Source organism: Ixodes scapularis, unplaced genomic scaffold (assembly GCF_016920785.2).
Source record: "Ixodes scapularis isolate PalLabHiFi unplaced genomic scaffold, ASM1692078v2 PGA_scaffold5__190_contigs__length_132052651, whole genome shotgun sequence".
NCBI lineage: Eukaryota > Metazoa > Arthropoda > Arachnida > Ixodida > Ixodidae > Ixodes > Ixodes scapularis.
The window spans coordinates 131780574-131798436 of record NW_024609880.1 but is presented as its reverse complement, the minus strand read 5'-3'; the positions used below and the strand labels follow the sequence as shown (position 1 = coordinate 131798436).

At 48.6% G+C, this 17863-nt stretch overlaps 2 protein-coding genes across 12 annotated transcripts in view; one reads left to right on the top strand and one right to left on the bottom strand.

Moving 5' to 3' along the window:
* Positions 1-1446, top strand: part of LOC8052196 (tripeptidyl-peptidase 2) — a 60803-nt gene extending 59357 nt beyond the window's left edge. Inside the window, exon 29 of the mRNA XM_029978232.4 lies at positions 1326-1446. Within this exon, the coding sequence (XP_029834092.2) occupies positions 1326-1415 (90 nt within the window). The 3' untranslated portion in view covers positions 1416-1446. The remainder of the gene's footprint in view (positions 1-1325) is intronic.
* A 6388-nt stretch (positions 1447-7834) lies between these two features.
* Positions 7835-17863, bottom strand: part of LOC8052199 (RNA-binding motif, single-stranded-interacting protein 1) — a 122827-nt gene continuing 112798 nt past the window's right edge. For 7 of the 11 annotated variants that reach the window (XM_040504644.2, XM_029978236.4, XM_029978233.4 and 4 more), the window contains 2 exons: positions 16860-16980; positions 7835-10973 (listed from right to left, as the gene is read on the bottom strand). In XM_040504644.2, coding sequence (XP_040360578.1) covers positions 16879-16980 — 102 coding nt within the window. In that variant the 3' untranslated portion in view covers positions 7835-10973; positions 16860-16878. The remainder of the gene's footprint in view (positions 10974-16859; positions 16981-17863) is intronic. The other 4 variants (XM_040504645.2, XM_029978234.4, XM_029978238.4 and 1 more) reach the window with 1 other exon arrangement.

Sequence of the window (17863 nt, the reverse complement as noted above, 5' to 3'; positions counted from 1 at the left end):
GTGGACCGTTCACTTAAGCGGTGGAAATGCATTCCCACGGCTTCTAGCGGATCCAAGCTGATCCGCTAGAAGAACCACTGGCTCTGCATTTCACCGACCATAAGGCAGTAATAATGAAGTCGAAACGCAACCCAGAACTCAGCACTACCTATGAGCAATAAAAAAAAATTCAGCACTACCTATGAACAATAAAATCAGTGTCATCAGCACCACCAGAGCTTCGCCCCAATCAGCACCATTCACCACTTGGAGATGCGGCCTCTTTTTTCTTCAGATTTGACGGAGTATAATTTTGTGATACAAATTTAATGAGACCAAATTCGGGGAATGTACTTTGAAGTTGGGAATTGTACTTTCCTCAGAAAGTACAAAAAAAAAATACTTTAAGTAAAGTATAAGTACATACTCATATAATGCACTTCAAAAAAAGTACAAACAAGTTTTCTAAACCTACTTGAAGTAGTACTCTAAGCACAATGTACTTAAAGTACTTCCCAACACTGATTTTGTGCATTGTTGCAAACATGGTAGTGCGTAGCCTCTCCGGGAGAAAACTCTACCTAAGCTCCAGTAATAATTGAAAACGAGCATGTTGGTGAATACAGTAGATATGAATACTTGAAAGGATCAAACATTGAGGACGGGGATGGAAACAGGACTTGTGCATACATGTGCAGATGAAAGAGGTTTCCGACCCCGCCCTCGACGTTTTATCTTTTCAGGTATCCAAGCTCCAGCCGTAGCAAAACGCGAAGGTTGAGTCTCTTCCAAAATCCATGCTGGTTCTCTTGCCTTCTGCTCACTCTCCCCCATATGGAGCCACGCTTAGATAACAAAGCCCCTTTGCACAGTACGGTCTGTGTTACTTGCGTCGAGTTATGAGCCACCGGGACATCGGTGCTTCGCTCGGCGACCAATCCAAAGAGTAGCTTGTTGGCGCACGACATTCCAAGCACAGGTCTGTTGGTCACTCGAGGTTTAAGGTAGTCAGATGCTGCTTTGTGAATGGCAATTGAAAGATTCTCGCAAGTCACCTGGCGAGGTTCATTGTGGGTATGGAGTGGAAACCGAGTCCCACTTTCGGCCGTGGTCTCACGCTAGCTTTAGCCAAAGGCCGATGCAGCACTCGTCTTTCGTAACTGGAGTGCGTTACTGGAAACTGCCAGCTGTACAACGACACATTTTGTGTTCAAAGGGACATTTAGATTAGCAGGCTCTCCCTCTACCATGAAAAATCCATCTAGTGACATAGAATAAGAGAGCCCCTCTTTCCTGCGATAAATGTCATCATTGCAACCCCCGGTGTTGGGGGTGGGTTGCTGCAGGTGTACCGACAGCTGGGCTGGGACCACTGCTGCCGGCACGTGGAGCGGAGCAGCCTGGTGCGCTACCCGCCTGCCTACCGGCTCTTCTGAGCACTACCCTAATAAAAGAGCTTTAATAGGACTCTTCCTCGCCGCAACACTTGTACGCTGCACCGTTGATAGTTGCCCGCATTCGTCTTGCCTAGGCGTGAATCAAGTAGAATGCTTTAGCACCAGGTGGATGATGTCGCGCATGCATGCAAGTTCGACACATACTCAATACCCTCGAAAATTGTGTTTTAAATACAGATATGAGAGTTGTTTCCAACATATAATAGCCGTTACTGTATCTTGCATACTTCAATGCATCGATGAATGGCACTTTTCTTTTTTTACCTCTATAAAAATATTTAACATCTTTAGAGACTGAAACCCCCCTCCCAAAAAAGTATTTATGTTTTGCCAGGCGATCTATTGGGGTGTCACAAGACTACCCAATCAATATTTTTTTACAGCGTCACATATATTGTTAATAAAAAAGCTACGCAAATTTTTTTATTTCTTCATTTCCGAGCTCTAGCTTGCAAAGGAACTTCGACGTGCTGTGTTGAAATTGCAGTGCTGCATGTGCAACTCTGAAATCAACCAGTTTCGGAACTATTTCGCCGGCACAAATTTTCATGATCCGTGGTATAGTCGTTACCATGGGGTGAATAACTCGCGCGACTCATTTTTCGTGATTATTTTGAAAACCCGAAATTGGAAAAAACTTGGGTCTTTATGAAAACCAAGTGTTTACTGTATCCTCTGTTCCGCGTAACTTCTCAGACGACAAAATCTACGGGTCCTGCGACCCAATGCGAGCCGTCGCAGCCAACCACGTGTCCTCCCGGGGCTGTATTTCCGCATGGCCGCATCTCCCACGGCCGTTGCATAGGAGAAGAAAACTCGGCGACGTGCTGAAAAGGGGCACACACACTGTTTTCTCAGAAGGAAACCTGAAACCATTTTTTGGCCCATTTGCTCATTAACTTAAAGGAGCAATGCAACAATTTTTGTACTTTGCGCAAATACCGCTTAAAACGGATCCCTAACGTTAATGAGCTATGAAACACGCATTCGTTTTTCACCCCACGCAATAGAAGTCCCAGAAAAAAATTAAAGAAAAACGAGCGGCGTTCACCCCCTCAACTCGCAGCCAGAACAAGCGGCCACGTGATCTGGAGCCGATTATATGCCGCCAGTGTTGATCATAGCCACGCGCTGGGATTGGCAAAGCGCAGGACACGCGCTGAGTTCAAGACATTGTTATGGTTCGGCTGTTGTCGTCGTTGCAGCGATTGGACACGGGTCACAACCCGAATGCTTCTCGAGCTAGCAATTGTCACGAGCCCAAGTCTAGTGCCCACGCAATGCTCGGGTCCAATCTGTGAACCGCATTCAAATATCGTCACTTGGGTGTACTGCGATCCCCGAGTTACGTCATCAAATTTTGCAAAGGAGAGATTGAATGAAAATGATCGCTTTTGTCCTTGAAATTACACCGCAACAAAGGAGTTTCTTGGCCAATGGCGTTGCGTGTGAATATCCTTGAGTCCCAGGTGTGCCAGTAAGCCCGTGTAGAGAGAGAAACATTCCAATTGAATATCGTTGCACAGCTCCTTTAAGAGATTGCAGGACAAATAGGAAATCTGGACATCATCCACATAGAATGAATATGAAACTGATGGAGGTATCACTGCAGCAAAGCTGTTTATCTTCACCACAAACAAAGTGACGCTTAAGACACCCCCTCGAGGGACGCCATTTTCTCGAAGAAAAACATCCGAAAGAGTTACCTAACCTGAAAAGTTTGGTTAGTCAAAAGCCTCTTTAGGCAGCGCAGCCACGGACACTATACGTGTACAAGTCCTTTAGAATCCCGTAACGTCACGCAGTAACATAGGCCTTCTCCAGGTCAAAAAATACTGAAACACGGTGCTGTCAGGTGCTTCACTTATGGAAGTTTCCGGGCTAACAAGATGATCTAATGCTGATCACCCCATTCTAAGCCCACACCAATTGGGATCTAAAATTCCCTCAGTCTCTAAGAAGTGTACTAATCGTCTATTTATTCGTTTTTCGTAAGCTTTCCCAAGGCAGCTGGTCATTCTTATGGGACGATAACTTGCTGGTAGAGCAGAGTGTTTACCCGGTTCCAGGAGGGGAATGAAATGTGCCCGTTTCCAGCACTGAGGAAAGGCAGAAGCTTCCCATGAATGATTAAAAAAGTTCAACATATGAGAAATTGGAACAGCGCACAAAAAAAAACGAGGACAACGAGACTATCGACTGAAGTTTTATTAAAAACGGCTCAAACAAGAAAACACCACAAAGCCAACCAACGCCGAAACAACCAGTGGCGTGTCGCTCACCATGCATTTATAAAATCAATCTCTTTTTTTGTGGAGATAAACCGAAGGCTGACTGACGCAGTGCCCAGAGCCAGCTTTTTCGATAGCCATGCGCCTCCAGCACCTCTTGGCACTTTTGTTGGCCCCCTGCCAATTACTATGGTATCTTTGAAGACGGGGTGACACAAGCAGTCTCTGCAATGTACGTATAAGTGTCCTCCCGTCTTATACGTACACTGCAAAGACTGCTTGTGTCACGCTGTCTTTAAAGATACCATAGTCATTGGCAGGGGCCAACAAAAGTGCCAAGAGAGGTGCTGGAGGCTCACGCCATCGAAAAAGCTGGCTCGGGGGGACTGCGTCAGCCAGCCTTCAGTTTATCTTCACAAAAAAGATTGATTGATTTTATAGATGCATGGTGAGCGACACGCCACTGGTTGTTTCGGCGTTGGTTGGCTTTATGGTGTTTTCTTGTTTGAGCCGTTTTTAATAAAACTTCAGTTGATAGTCTCATTGTCCTCGTCCTTTTTGCGCGCTGCTCCCAATTTCTCAAGTCACGAACCAACTTGCCTGCATCGCCACCTTAATTCAACATATGGCCTAGAGATTCCAGAGACAAGTGCCGCAACATTTCGTTGCGGATTTTGTCAGGTCCAGGTACCGACTGCTTTTTTGACCCAAAGACCACCCCGAGTTCGCACATTGTGAAAGGCTGCTTCTATAAGAGTGTGTCTGATCCCGACATAGAAATTGAACTTTTTAAATTTGGCAGAATAACTAGATGAGCTAGAGAGACGTCACAAAAATGTTCCGCAAGAACATTTGCCTGGCCCTTCAAGATTGGAGAAGGCAAGGGTAAAAAAGGCGTCCTAAAAGAGATGTAGTTACCCCCAATCTTCCTCCCTCGGTCTCACCTCAGAAGTGACAAAACTGTTCACCTTGGAAACATGATTCATCCATGAGCTTAGCTTGTTTCCTTCTCCAACGAGCCTTTGCTTTACACATTTTAAATTCTCTCTTGATCCAGGCCGTAGGGTAGCGGCAAAACGTGCCCCGGCACTGTTCCCAGATCTAAGCTTGCAACACTTAAGATTTCAAGATGTCTGAGGAATGGAGATAGTTATGGTATGGTCAGTAACGTACAGGCTGGCATTTCAGAGGTCATGGCTAAGAGTTCGGTTGGGTCAACCACTGCTTCCTATGCAAAGAGAACCCAGTCAGCTTTGTCTAATTTCCACCCGAGGATACGTGTTGGAAGTGAAGGAGGTACTACAATACTTTCTAAAATAGCAGGAAAATGATCACTTTCAAAAGGATTCTCTAAAACCTTCCAAGAAAAACAGGGAAGTTGGAGATGAAAGAGACAAATTGATAGAAGAAAAAGTATGAGGGGCACTAAAAAAAATGTAGGTTCTTGTCCATTTAAAAGGCAAAGGCCGGTTTATAACAAAAATCTTTCAATGACACCACCATGCGATTTCTAGTTATAAACGAGTTTGACTGTCCCTCTTTCCTCATCGTAAATTAATAACACGCTCAACCATCTACGAGTTTGACCGTACTTGAAATTTAGAAAATTTATCGAGTTTTGTAATTGACTCGCCTTCCCAGTTTTTCTAGGAAGATTAGGTGCACAGTTGGTTTGAAGACAACATTGTGGGCATTTGTTCTACAGCTTTCGCATTTTGGAAAGATGAACCTTCAAGTTTTGATCAACTTCTTCCTCCACAAAGGTCAGTGTTTTGCGGCGAGAGGTGGGGCGCACATATTGCGCGGCTCCCAAGTTCCGTAGACCTACGATATTGATGATGATGATAATTCGTTGCGATTTCTTTGCATTGTGTGGTTCAGAGCCGTATATGGGGAGAGTTTGGCCAGTCTATGATCTCGCCGCCGTAACGCCCCCTCCAGAGTGAGCCAATCAACCTGCGGTGCAAAGCGAGAGGCGCGAGTGCACGCGCGCAAACTCCCGGCTGGTCCCAGCTGAGCAGGGAGGTCCACCATTTTCATTCATTTGCCCGGCGGAATGCATGGGATCGACATCCAAATTTCGGTCCTTTCCTTTTATTTGGCAGGCTCTGGCAATAAAACGATACAGTGGTATCCCTCGGTGGCTTAAAAAGCTAAAGAATGAAGTTCCTTCACGTTTGAATGCAAACTTTTATTCGGGCAAAAAAGAAATAAGCCCGTAGCAGACGACGCATAGTCTCAACAGTGCTCGGCGCCGACAGCGTTGCGTCAAAATGGCGGTCGTCTCCCCTTTGCTCCCTTCCCTTCGCTTTTATCTTCTCCGGCGCCTTCCCCACTGGCCGAACTCTCCCAATATACGGCTCTGGCTCGGCTTATTTGCAAGTGCCACCGAGCGCCCCTCAGCAACATTCTTTACCGGTGGATGCAACGGCTAGAGGAGTACAGCCAGTGCGCGAAAAATCTCGGAGGCCAGGTCCCGATGTCACTGACAGGAGCCATAAGAGGGCGCCACCAAAACGTATCTACATTGAAGTAGTTTGATAGTATGCACTTTTGCTTGACGCTTCATTAGCACGCATGTTCTTTTAAAGTGCTGTGCCATGTAAGGCATTCGTGCGTAGTCTATACACTGTTGGCGTCGCTAAGGTCGCTGGATCCAGGGAAAGTAGTGCCAAGAATACTTTCCTAGGATCACCATTTCGGTCACTATTTTGGTCCATGGAAGGAGCAGTTCCTCCTCGACCTCTTCATTCTCGGCGAGTCGATCCAAATCATGGTGCCAGTCTTCGTAGACATTCCTTGCATAGCAAGACTTACCCACACACCAGCGAAACAGACGCACATCTTCGCCCTGCCACCTCATGCGGAGTCTGTGCTTTGTGGCAATGAAAAGGAATTTTCCCGTCTCGAAATATGTAACAAGAACAATATCGTGGTAAGACACCCGTGGAGGTAAGCATGATTGGCAAGTTGGTTGCGTACAGACTGTAAACGATGCTTATACTGATGAGGAACGCTTTCAGTACGACACTTCATAGCAATCTTGGTGTAACTGCTTCGGAACAACCTTTACAAAGATGTGAAAGGACCGAAATGGCACCGTGGCAACAGAGACCGATCAGTCGCCTCGAGTTTCCTAGCAGGCAGGGAAGGCAATGGCACTACTTTCCCAGAATCCAGCGACTTTAGGATCAACTGCTCTGGGATGAAACAATGTCGGTACGAGAAGTCCGAGATAACTGGCTTGGGATCAAGCGAGTGGACCCCGCAGTTTACAGTGTCTCCACTTTCCTGGCACGTGCCACGGCAGCTGGTCAAGGCCTTTGGAGGTGTCGTGGCCTCGCTTCATCCTCCCCGCCCACCACTTTTTCCTTTCTTGTAGTTTTGGAGAAGCAGCCACACTGTACAGACCATGCAACAACGGCCTCTGGCTCCCTGCTCTACTGACTTTGGCCAGTCTCTTGGAATTTTTTTCGAAAACTCGGTGCTTTAGATTTTTATTCTTCCGTTTGTGCACAAAAAATGCACAAACAGAAAAAACAAAATTGCGGCGAGCTTTTTGGGAAAAAACGCGCAAGTGGCTAGGTCACCCACCAAGCTGAAGCGTAACTATTAAGCATATTCCGAGATGCTGTCAGCTCTGGTTTATAGATTAACCCTCGACTTTGGAAGCCGATTTATTCTCCCCCGCGAGTGGAAGCATTAGACAGAAGTGTCACCATTGAAAGCCTGAAAATGCAATCTGTTCAACTCAAGTTTTACTTTCTCTTTATATGTTAAAGAATATATGATGTGCAGAGTAGATGTTGAGCTTGTTGCTGCATAATTTACGATAACAGAAGAGGGGCATGGAAGACGGACAACAAAAGCTTTCGCCTTGCAACGAGACATATTGTTGCAAGTCGAAAGTTTGTGTTGTCCGCCTTCCATGTCCCTCTTTCGTTATCGACCTGCCAATTTTGAAAGGATTGACTGCAACTGATGAACAAGAATGCCAGCGAAACAAAAGGTCAAAAGAGGTACCGTTTGCAAAACACTTGCCCCTCTTTTTTCCTTTTTTCTCATGCTAGCGCATTATCTTTGAACTTCTCACCGCAAAGCGTGCTTCGACAACTTCCAAGGAACGGGACTGCAGGGAATCCAAACACCAGAAGCAATAGACGGGGCCCAGGTCAAAAAATTATTTTATTTCACTTAAAAAAAAAGAGGTGAAATAAACCCTGGGTTCCAAGCGTTGTCGCATCAACATTGACGCACCCCACTCTTGCTGGCACTCTGTCCCTTGCACTCTCTCGGTGGGGTGGCCGACAAAAAAAAAAGGGCCTCGCCTCCCCTCGGAGAATGCACAAACGGAAAAACCCGCAATGTGAGCCCTTTGCAGCCGTGGCTCTCTCCCTGTTACGGGGTTGCATGTCGACGACAAAGCGAAGGAACACAAAAAAATTGTGGTCGCAAAATGAAAGCATCGAAAACAACTCGAGGCACAAAGAACTAAACTGAGGCTTTTGTCCACCGTTTCCCGCGAAAAAGAAAAGGGAGCATTCAAAGACGGAGCGAGGCCAGAAAGGCGCAAAAGTTTTGCCTCGCTCCGCCCCAGTTCACAGAGTCCTGCCGCAGTCTCCCAGAGTCCGTGGGAACGGCAGGAGGTTCCCGGGAGTGGTGGGCGCCATTCGGGGCCGGCTCTCGGTGCACACACACACACACTCTCGCCGCTCCACGGGTGGCGCCCACAGCGGGGTCGTGGCGACCCCCAGAGTCCGCTCGTCGTCTGCCGCTGGGGCCGCACCTGCGCGGCCCCGCGTCCGTCCCCGGGGCAGTTCGGTCCGGCCTCGGAGCCTTCTAGACTACCGACCGTACGAGCCCCAATCTGCCGTTTCTGCCGCGGCCACAGCACTACCTCAAAGCTACCAGTCCGCATTTTGTTTCTTTTGCGCCGACGCACTGTCCAGGGTGGTCGGCGTCGTCCGCGAAAAATTGCGACGCGCCAAACGACGAAGAGGAAAACGCGCGCGGGCGACGCCGGCCAAGTTAGGTGTGGCCGTACGTCGGCAGCGCCCGGCCGGGGCCGACCGCGCGTGCGTCAATTTCGGCCGAGGAAGACAAACATTGCCGTGTCCACGAATGGGGGCGCTCAACTTTGCTGCGACTGTCCTCCAGGTGTGGAATGTCAAATGGTTGCATAAGTCAACAGTTCCGTCGGAGCGGGCAGTCCGACGATTCCTCGGAGGAGTGCGGAAACAAGGAGAGAGAATCGGGAGAAATTCAGAGTAAGCGCTGCATTCGGATTGGGCGACAATTTCTGGGAATGTGGCTGAGTCAAATAGCTGCATCTCTCAAAATGGTTTCAAAAAGTCATGGAAAATGTTCCCCCAACGCCGACTTGTAACTTTGTGACTTGAAAACTACCACTGCAATGTAAAATTAAGGAAATCAAAACGAGGTCCGAGGCAGAAAAGGCCCGGCACCACGCTTCTAAGTAGATCTGCAACTAACTTGGAAGGCACTGCAACAACGGTAACTCCAATGTCTCTCTCTGTCGGTACTCGGATAACTACTGGTCCGTCAAAAAGGAAACCACAAAAACTTAAAATCTTTGTCAGACGCGCTGTCAACACAGCCGTAAGCCCCTCCTCCTCCATCGGCCTTTCGTCCCAGCGTCTCTAGGTCTAAAGTGTGTCTCGCTCGGTGAGCCTCGAAACGGGAGGACCCACAAAGCCGCAAAACAGGCCGGCAGCGATGCGGGGGCCGGCTAATGGGGCCTCGAGATAACAAAGGGCCGTCCAGGAAGACTGCTCCCCGCCGCTTTCGAGGAAGCGGGCCCACACTGCCCCCGTGCCCCTGTAGTCTCCGGAAAAGGCGGGAATAGGGGGCCCCGAAGGGAGCGCCTGTTGGAGGGGCCCTGCAGTGATCCAGGTGCCGCAATCTACTCAACAACAGCTTTAGAGCAGGCACTTCGTTGTATACTGTCACTTTGCACAGGTGGTGGTGGTGACGTGTAGCACCTTCAGAGACCAGCTTCCAAAATGCGCGCTACTTGGGGAACTGAGGGGGTATTTTGGCACAACTGTAAGGCAGCAGGGTCCTTCTCTGCTCCGGAGCGTGCCAACGGGAGGCAACGTGCTCCGGCCGACCAGGACTGCACCTCCGTGCCAAACGCAAGTCGGGACGTGTCCTAAACCAGGTGTGCTGCCGGGAACAGAGGGGGAAAGGCCGTATATAAAAAGTTACAAAAATATCCGTCTTTCTTCTGCGGGGTCTTCTTTGGTTGACACTGCCTTCCCACCAGGCGGCGCGAGACAAAAGACGGCGCCTGCTGCGGCTACGACAAAATGGAATGGCAGAAACAAGCCTCCGAAATCAGAACGAGAGATGCGGGGAAAAGGGCGCAGGGGCAGGACAAAGCACCAACGCGGAGAGCCGTCAACGGCCGCGCCCGTTTCTTCTAAAAACGCGGGAGTCTGGCTGCCTCGTCGACCACGTGTAGGGAGCGTTGCAGTATGAAAAACTCTTATGTACAAATACTTGCCGGGCCCACGCCCGGGCGCCCCGTGAGCAGTCCCCCGGCCGCCCCGGGCTATGTACACGTCCGCGTCGCCTTTAGAAAAAACTAACTCCTAGAAAGCTACCTCTAGTCAACTACCACCTACGCATCACAAAGCTTCCCTCCCTTTCCGTTGCTTGCTCACTTTTTTTTTTTACAACTTTCTTTTCAAAAGTTTCTCTCGGTTCCGGGACAACTACTAAAAGACCCTGCGGGGACAGAAAAGACGCGAGCCGCAAGCGGGAGCCCTCCGAGACGAAAAGAGGCAGCGTCCCGAGACGGCTCCAAAGGGGGGGGCCCTGGCGCTCCCTGCGGAAGCTCGTCAGACGCAGCTCCGGGCCAAAGAAACAAAGCCCTGGAGCCACCAACCAGGAGGAGAAAGGGCGCGTGCCGGCTCCATTAACCACACGCAGCGGCCAATAGTCTCGAAACGCCCAAATGAGGGCCGACCTCGGATGGAGCAAAGACCGGCGGGACAAAACCAAAGGCGCCGCCCGCAATACGATTAAAAGAACGAAACAAAATAAAAATCTCCCGACGCAGACAGTGGCGGCGCCACTTTTGATTCTCGACTCAAGCGTCGTCTTCCTTAAAAACCGCGGCAATTAAAAACGGGGCGTGCGCTCGTGCGAGTGGTTGTGGGCGGTCGGTCCGAGGGGTTTACGTTAGGGTCACCCTCGCGCGGCCCCCGGTCCCCGCAGCCGAGGCGGCAGCCCGCTCTCTCGGAGAGGGACTCGACCGGGGAAGCCTGCAACAAAATCAGATCTGCAAAGAGAAAGCAATGCACACCGTCAGGGATCCTCAGCCGCTGGCTTGGCCAGTCGCACACTGTCTGGTGCCTGCAACGCACCTCCCACTGATGGCTTTACTAGACAAATTACGGGAGAATGCTAATTAAGAGTGGAACGCAATGGTTAACCATATAAACCCCCGGTCATTTCCGTGCAAGCGTGTCTGGCTCGCAACCGAAGGGTCCTGGGTTAGAATCCGGCCTCCACCTAAAATTCTTCACATTTTTTCTTTAAGGGGGAACACTGGTCTTGGAGCTTTTTTTCTTATTTTGGGACCAAACTCAATGAAACTGCACAAGCTTGTTCAGCTTTTTGTGCTGATTTCATATGTCTGGTAATTTCTTCATTCAGTAGTATTGTCCCGAAGATAATTAAAACTTGCCTGCCTTTGTTTGGAGGAATGATAGGGAAAAAACTGCTCAACAAAATATCCTTTTTAACACATGGCCAGATACTACGAAGTGTAAAGAATACAATGTTGGAAGTACTTTTAAGATAAACCCATTATTAGTGATTTTAAAACATATTGAAGTTCAGTGCTCAATGCGTGGCTAACAAGTAATAAAACAAAAGATCAAAAAATTTTCTAGACTTATATTAAAAAATCTGCTCTCAACATTGTATGCTTCACACCTTTAGCAACACATTTCAAGAGAGGTTATATTTCTGACTGCTGTAGAGGCTGAGATATCCCTCCTGCAAATTTTCAACAAGTCCAAAAATTGTGTTACGTGAAAACAATGTTTTAGAATTTTCAACTTTAATGCACATTCAGCCCGCATAGACATTATAAATTGCTTTATAGCTCGAATATTCATCTACGAAATTAGAAGCTGGGTAGATTCAGAAGAACAACAGCCATCACCGTTTTCAAAAGAAAGCAGTTTTAGAAAGTTTTTGGCTCCAGAGACCCATGTCCCCCCTTAAGGCAATTTACTTCATAAAGTTAAATCTTCTCAGATATGTGGCGACCTTTAGTTTGCATTGCGTGTCGTGTCTTTTAGGGGCGAAGCTCCTTAGGGTCTAGCCTTGTCCGTTCTCACATCGATTGCACTGCCTCCGGGATCGGCCCATTTTAAAAAGAAAAACGGATGCCCGCACAAGGGTTCGAACTCAGGACCACTTGCTGGCGAGGCAGACGTCTCAACCACTGTGCTACGCTCCAACGTTGCATGTAGCAGCTCAACGTCTATACAGGAGAGGGCGCTGCAGTCAAATGCGTATATAATCGCGTTAAACTTTGCATGCATTGGCTCAACGTTTATAGAAGAGAGGGCGCTGCGGTCAAATGCTCAACAGCATAAATAACCACGATCCATATCACACATTCCCTTTCTGACGTAGACCGTTCACTTAAGTGGTGGAGATGCGTTCCCACGGCTTCTAGCGGATCCAAGCTGATCCGCTAGAAGAACCATTGGCTCTGCATTTCACTGACCATAAAGCAGTAATAATGAGGTCGAAACGCAACCCGGAACTCAGCACTACCTATGAACAATAAAATCAGTATCATCAGCACCAGCAGAGCTTTGCCCCAATCAACATCATTCACCACGTGGAGATGCGGTTGTTTTTTCTTCGTTTTTTTTTTAATCCCTTTCATTCGACGCATGACGTCATGTTTCACGTGAGCGTTGTGGGTTGTTTCGCCTTCCCACGCGGGGTCATGTGGCTGCGACGTCACGACCCTATCGACCAATCAGGATTTTCCCGTCACACCGAAGTCGGATTTTCTGCGACACAAACTCTAGACGCTGTCGCATTTAAAAGTGCCACCTCAATTTCTGCCAAATTACGTCGGGCATAAATTGACGCTGTGGTGGACCTGTTCTGCTGCACGTCTCCCCCCAGCCCGACGGTCCATGGGAGCTTTGGCAGTTGAGAAGCCGTCAAGACAGACACACCCTCTGGTGCTTTCTTCCAGAACTTCTACGCCCAACAGCATGACACTCTGGCTTTTGCATCCTTTGTTGCCACTACTTGCGACGTATGGGCGGGACACGACACACCAACGTCCTTGGGGGCTCCAAAATTCACTATCTCACCTTGGCATTTAAGGAACTACTGCCACACAGAGGGTTGACCAGGTCCTAGACAAACAGCCAAATGAGTTGTTGTCCCAACTTGCGCGTTCGAGAATCTCAAAACAGAAACCGCTCTGGCAATCCACATTTGGAAAATTATAGTCTCACGTAGAGAATTAACGGTAAATAAACACTTTTCAAGTAAAAAAAAAAGGGTGTAGTGGCTATGAAACCATACCAGCAGATATGAAAGAGTCGCGTAAAAATAATGAATTTGCGACCGGTGCTGATTGGCACAACTTTCTCAATACCTTGACCTTCTTTCGAAGGTAGTACATCCTATTATCCAAATAAGAAGATGGCCTCGAGCTGTTACGCTAGCCAAATAATTGTCCGCGATAAATACTTTACCTGAAAATTTTCAACACCTACCATAAAATACCGAGCAAGCGCACACCCGAAATTTGAGGAGAATCGTGAAAAAATAGGGGATGGGCGCATCTGAGGTCATCATTTTTACATAACGTACCGCACATATTTTTTCGGATGCTTCGGATTTTGGTGGTGGGTGCTTAGTGCAGGAATGCACGGTATTCTACGCTAAGTTGACAGGAAATCACCCTCGCATAATTATTGCGCACCACGCGAGTGGTGAGAAATACTCTCGTAAGAAATGTACGACCGAAACCAAAACCACTCGTGCTAGCCACGGGGAAATAACGCATGTGCGCACAAACAAACAAAATATTCGGTAGATGTAAGGCAGACAATGCCACTGTGCGTCACATTTTTCTGATAATTCCTACTCTCACACCATGATCCTGGAGGCAATTCTTCGGGATTTGTCGAGATGAATGTTTGTTACTCTAAAAAATATTTGGGGGCAGCCAGACATTGAAAAGTGTGCAACAGACAACTCTAGAATCGAACATGAGGAGAATACGGAAACATCCGCAGCGTAGAAACCTTTCGTCCGAGCTGCGGACTAATCCCACTCGGGGTGTGCGGACGTCTTAAAACGCTCGAGTTATTCGCGCGAGCCTTCCTCATTCGATTCTTGGTTTTGTGCCAAGCACTCAAAAGGCGCCGTCACATTGAGAAAACACGGCGGCGACAGCAGCGCATGTTCATCGACAGTTGGTCAACTTTGTTTTCTGTTGCCCGACAAACCTGTCGCATCGTGGGACCATCAGCGCAACACGGGTGACAGCCACAATGTTGCCTCGGTGCAAGAGTTAACAAAAACAGCAGCAACTTGCGTTGGACGACGCGTGTTGGCCACATCGGTGGATGGGCCGATTTTGTGCCGTCAACACAACAGACAGTTTCGACGGCAGAGTTCCCCATCAATAACTTTTTTCTTAAAGGGGCACTCAAGTGGATTCTGAGATCGTCTATTTATTGTCATAACTCAATCTGCGGGCTCTAAGCATCCTAGAAATCCCAAAATTACATTCAAGGGCGGCCGATTTCCCTATTAAAAATCCAATCAAAGATCGCTGTTCTGCGCCTAGGCGCACGCCGTCAGGGGCGCTGTCGGACGGGAAGGCAGCAGGGAAGGGCGTGCGCCATGCAATCACGAGTGACGGCTTCCCGGCGGATTGATCCTTCGAACCGGCGGAGTGATCTTCCGAATGTGCGCGTATTTGATGGATTCTCGTTGGGACTCATTTTGTTTACTTCGGGTCTTGCGTCGTGCGGAGATGGACCTGCCAAATCTAACACCGTTGGAGGTGGAAATTCTTCGGCGGACGGCAGATATCAGCTCAATCTCCTACGACGCCACTCCTACGCGCGACGCCGATGCCTTGAACGCGACGGACTCGGACGACAGTTCGCGATGCTCAATGTCGACACCGGAGGAAGACGACGAAACCGACGACGCAACCCAGCGGCTTGGGAACACCAACTGGTAGGTGATGAGCTGTTTATTATACCTCTCATATGTATAGCTGATGCTGGTTTTCTGTTTTAAGGTGCCTATGCAGTTGCTGCGTGCCGATGGAAACCGTCGCAGAGTGTGTCTGCTGCCGTGACTACCCGGCCGCCGTTCGCATGCAAGCAGCAGGGCCGGCAGAGCTGCGTGACAAGCCACCCGGATTTCGAGGGGCTGTGCCTCGATCCGCGTGTGCTACAGCTGGCCTGTAGCACACCCGGGAGTGATGTGCGTGGGCACATCACTCCCACGTAACAAGGCGAGGAGAAAACGTAGTTCGCTCTTTTTCAAACAATAATAGCTGTATTACGTCCCCTACAGCCAAAGATTTGGCGTTGTTGTCAAAATATAATGCGCATGTGCCTAAAAAGAGCAATAATAATAACTTTAGCAATCTTTTCGCAGTTCGCTATTTCTATTGGTCGAATTCTATGGAGGTGGTGGAGACACGGGATGGACCCCGCAAGAGGATATAGTGCCTGTGTATTTCTATTGCTGTGAGTTTACTAGGGCGCCTTGCCATTTAGAACTGGTCATTTTTATTGACTGAAGCCCAACAAACAATATGCTTCCAAAAACAAGCTTCTCCAAAAAGCACTTGAGTGCCCCTTTAAGAGCTTACTCCAATAAAAGCTCGGTAAAGGCTATGTAACAACAATTGAGACTGGCGTGCAGCTAAAATAACTCGATGAACGTTTTTACTGCACAATTACAGAAAGCGATTGTCGAAATGGTCACAGCTACGGTCTTGGAACGTTCAGATGGCTGTTGAAATCAGAACTGCCGAGAGACCACTCACATTACTGCTAGTGAAATAATAAGCCTCGTTACCCGTTGATAAATTTTAGTAAAAATCAGCCAGGAAAGCGAGCGATGCAAAACCGAAGCATTAAAACGACCACTTCGATCATGACTGTTGATGCTTGGTACTTCAAAACAGCCACTGCCAGACCCCTGAATTGTTGAAAAAATTCCCAGGACGTTTTGGGGCACGAAGCCATCAGACAGCAGGCAGTAGGCAAACAGACAGGGTTGGAAAATATTTATGCGACCGATCGTTATCAAGGCTGATCGTGTTGGTGTCGCAGTTTTTAAGCACTGCAAGTTCAGCTCAACACCACACTAAAAAAAGACACTTTGGGGAACTGCCGGTATTAATTAAATTTTACGCTAGAAATAAAAAATTGCATGAAAGAACCAAACTGGACAGAAACACTTTCATAAGGTGGCGTAAATCATGCACAGCAATCTCACTTTATGCTCGGTGATCTCGGTCGGGGCTTAGCTGCGTCATCGGGGAATTAAGGACATTCGGGTAAAATGAAAGGTGGAAAATACTCCTCGCGTCAAGTTCTCTAATCACAGTCAGTGGTTCATGTCGTCCCGTGGTAACTTCCAGACCTTCAAATGCACTAGCCCCTTGTAGAGAGATTTCCAGCGACGCTGCACACAAACAAAGGTAAACAACCAGGATAACGGAGTGTTCCCCGTGTCACTGTAGCGCGGTGCGACGAGGCATTCTTTGATTGTCGGAAAACAAATCGGCGAACACGGCTGCCGGTGCCTGCTGTTGCCCCAGTGCGACGGGGTCGCCGAAAACACGTTTCTCTCGTGTGGATGGACAGAATTGTCCAACTGTTTCCTCAATGCGACAGCACCATTAAGGTCTTAAGTTGGCGCTGGAAATAGCGCCAACCTTTCTGATGCAGCACTGTCTTTGCGCTATATCAGTGATGCAGTGCCGATACAGCGCTACAAGTTTCCTCGAAGTCGGCGCAACATCAGCACCGTTCTCTATGCAAGGCCGCAATGCGTTTGCGAGCGGGCCTTTAATTCACGTATGGTTTTTCTGCTCGGCATTTGTTCGGGTCAGAACGTCCGTAAGAGAGGAGCCGCTTGCCTGGCAATTGTCCGCCGCATCACTTAGCCTGGGGGTAGGCTTGATATGGGTGCTGGGGCTGGTCGTCCCCGTTGGGGCCCCCGCTTCCAACCCCCATGCCGCCGTTGGAGGGGTCCTGCAACTGGAAGACACTCCCTCAGCCCAAGCTCCACCCGCTCCGGAGGCCCCCATGCCCACCTCCGAGCCTTCCAACCTAGCATTCGGGGCTCGCATTTGGGTCAAGATAATGCGGGCTGCATCGCGCGACGCAACATAAAATGCACGCACGAGCCGCGGAAAATTTATGATTGCGTTATTTCTACTCTGTACCTTTGTTTTAGATTGACGGGAGTCGGGACCTGGAAGGGGCGTCACAGACTAGAGCGGTCACGTGGGCCCAAAAAGCCGCAACACGATTGCGGTTTTGCTATTTGCTCTCTTTCCAGCGTATAAAGTTTATTGAAAGTAAAGAAGAAACCGTGAGGGTGACAATAAGAAAGAACAGGGGTGCCAACTAATTACCGCTTGTTTTACCAGCGCTTTACATGCCGCGATAAACTGGCCCTTCTTTAAAATTAGTCATATTGCCAGAAATATCATTTCGCAATATTTTGGTGCCGAAACCCGGGACAAGAGGTCCACGGCGTCTACCGATCGAAAAAATTCGACTACAGACTGGGCAGGTGCGAGTTACGGAAAGAAGACAAAATGCGTGAATTTCACGCTTCTTATGGACGTACGATAAGCCGAACAATCGCCAGCTGAGCTCCAGCTCGAATTCACAACTGCCGACGTGCACCAATGAAGACTGTGTTTGCCACGCACCTGCTGCACCTTTCCTGGGGCAGGTGCATAGAGCAGTCAGCTGCTCTAGAAAAGATGTCAGAGTAGCAGAGTCTAAAAAATAGTGGCTTCGGCTTCGGACGTTCCATATCCGTTTTCGGTACGGGATGTTGCGGCAGTGGTATGGAAAATCGGCAACGTTCGTAATTCTGCATGCCCTGTTCGGTCTTCGTTCCCGGGTT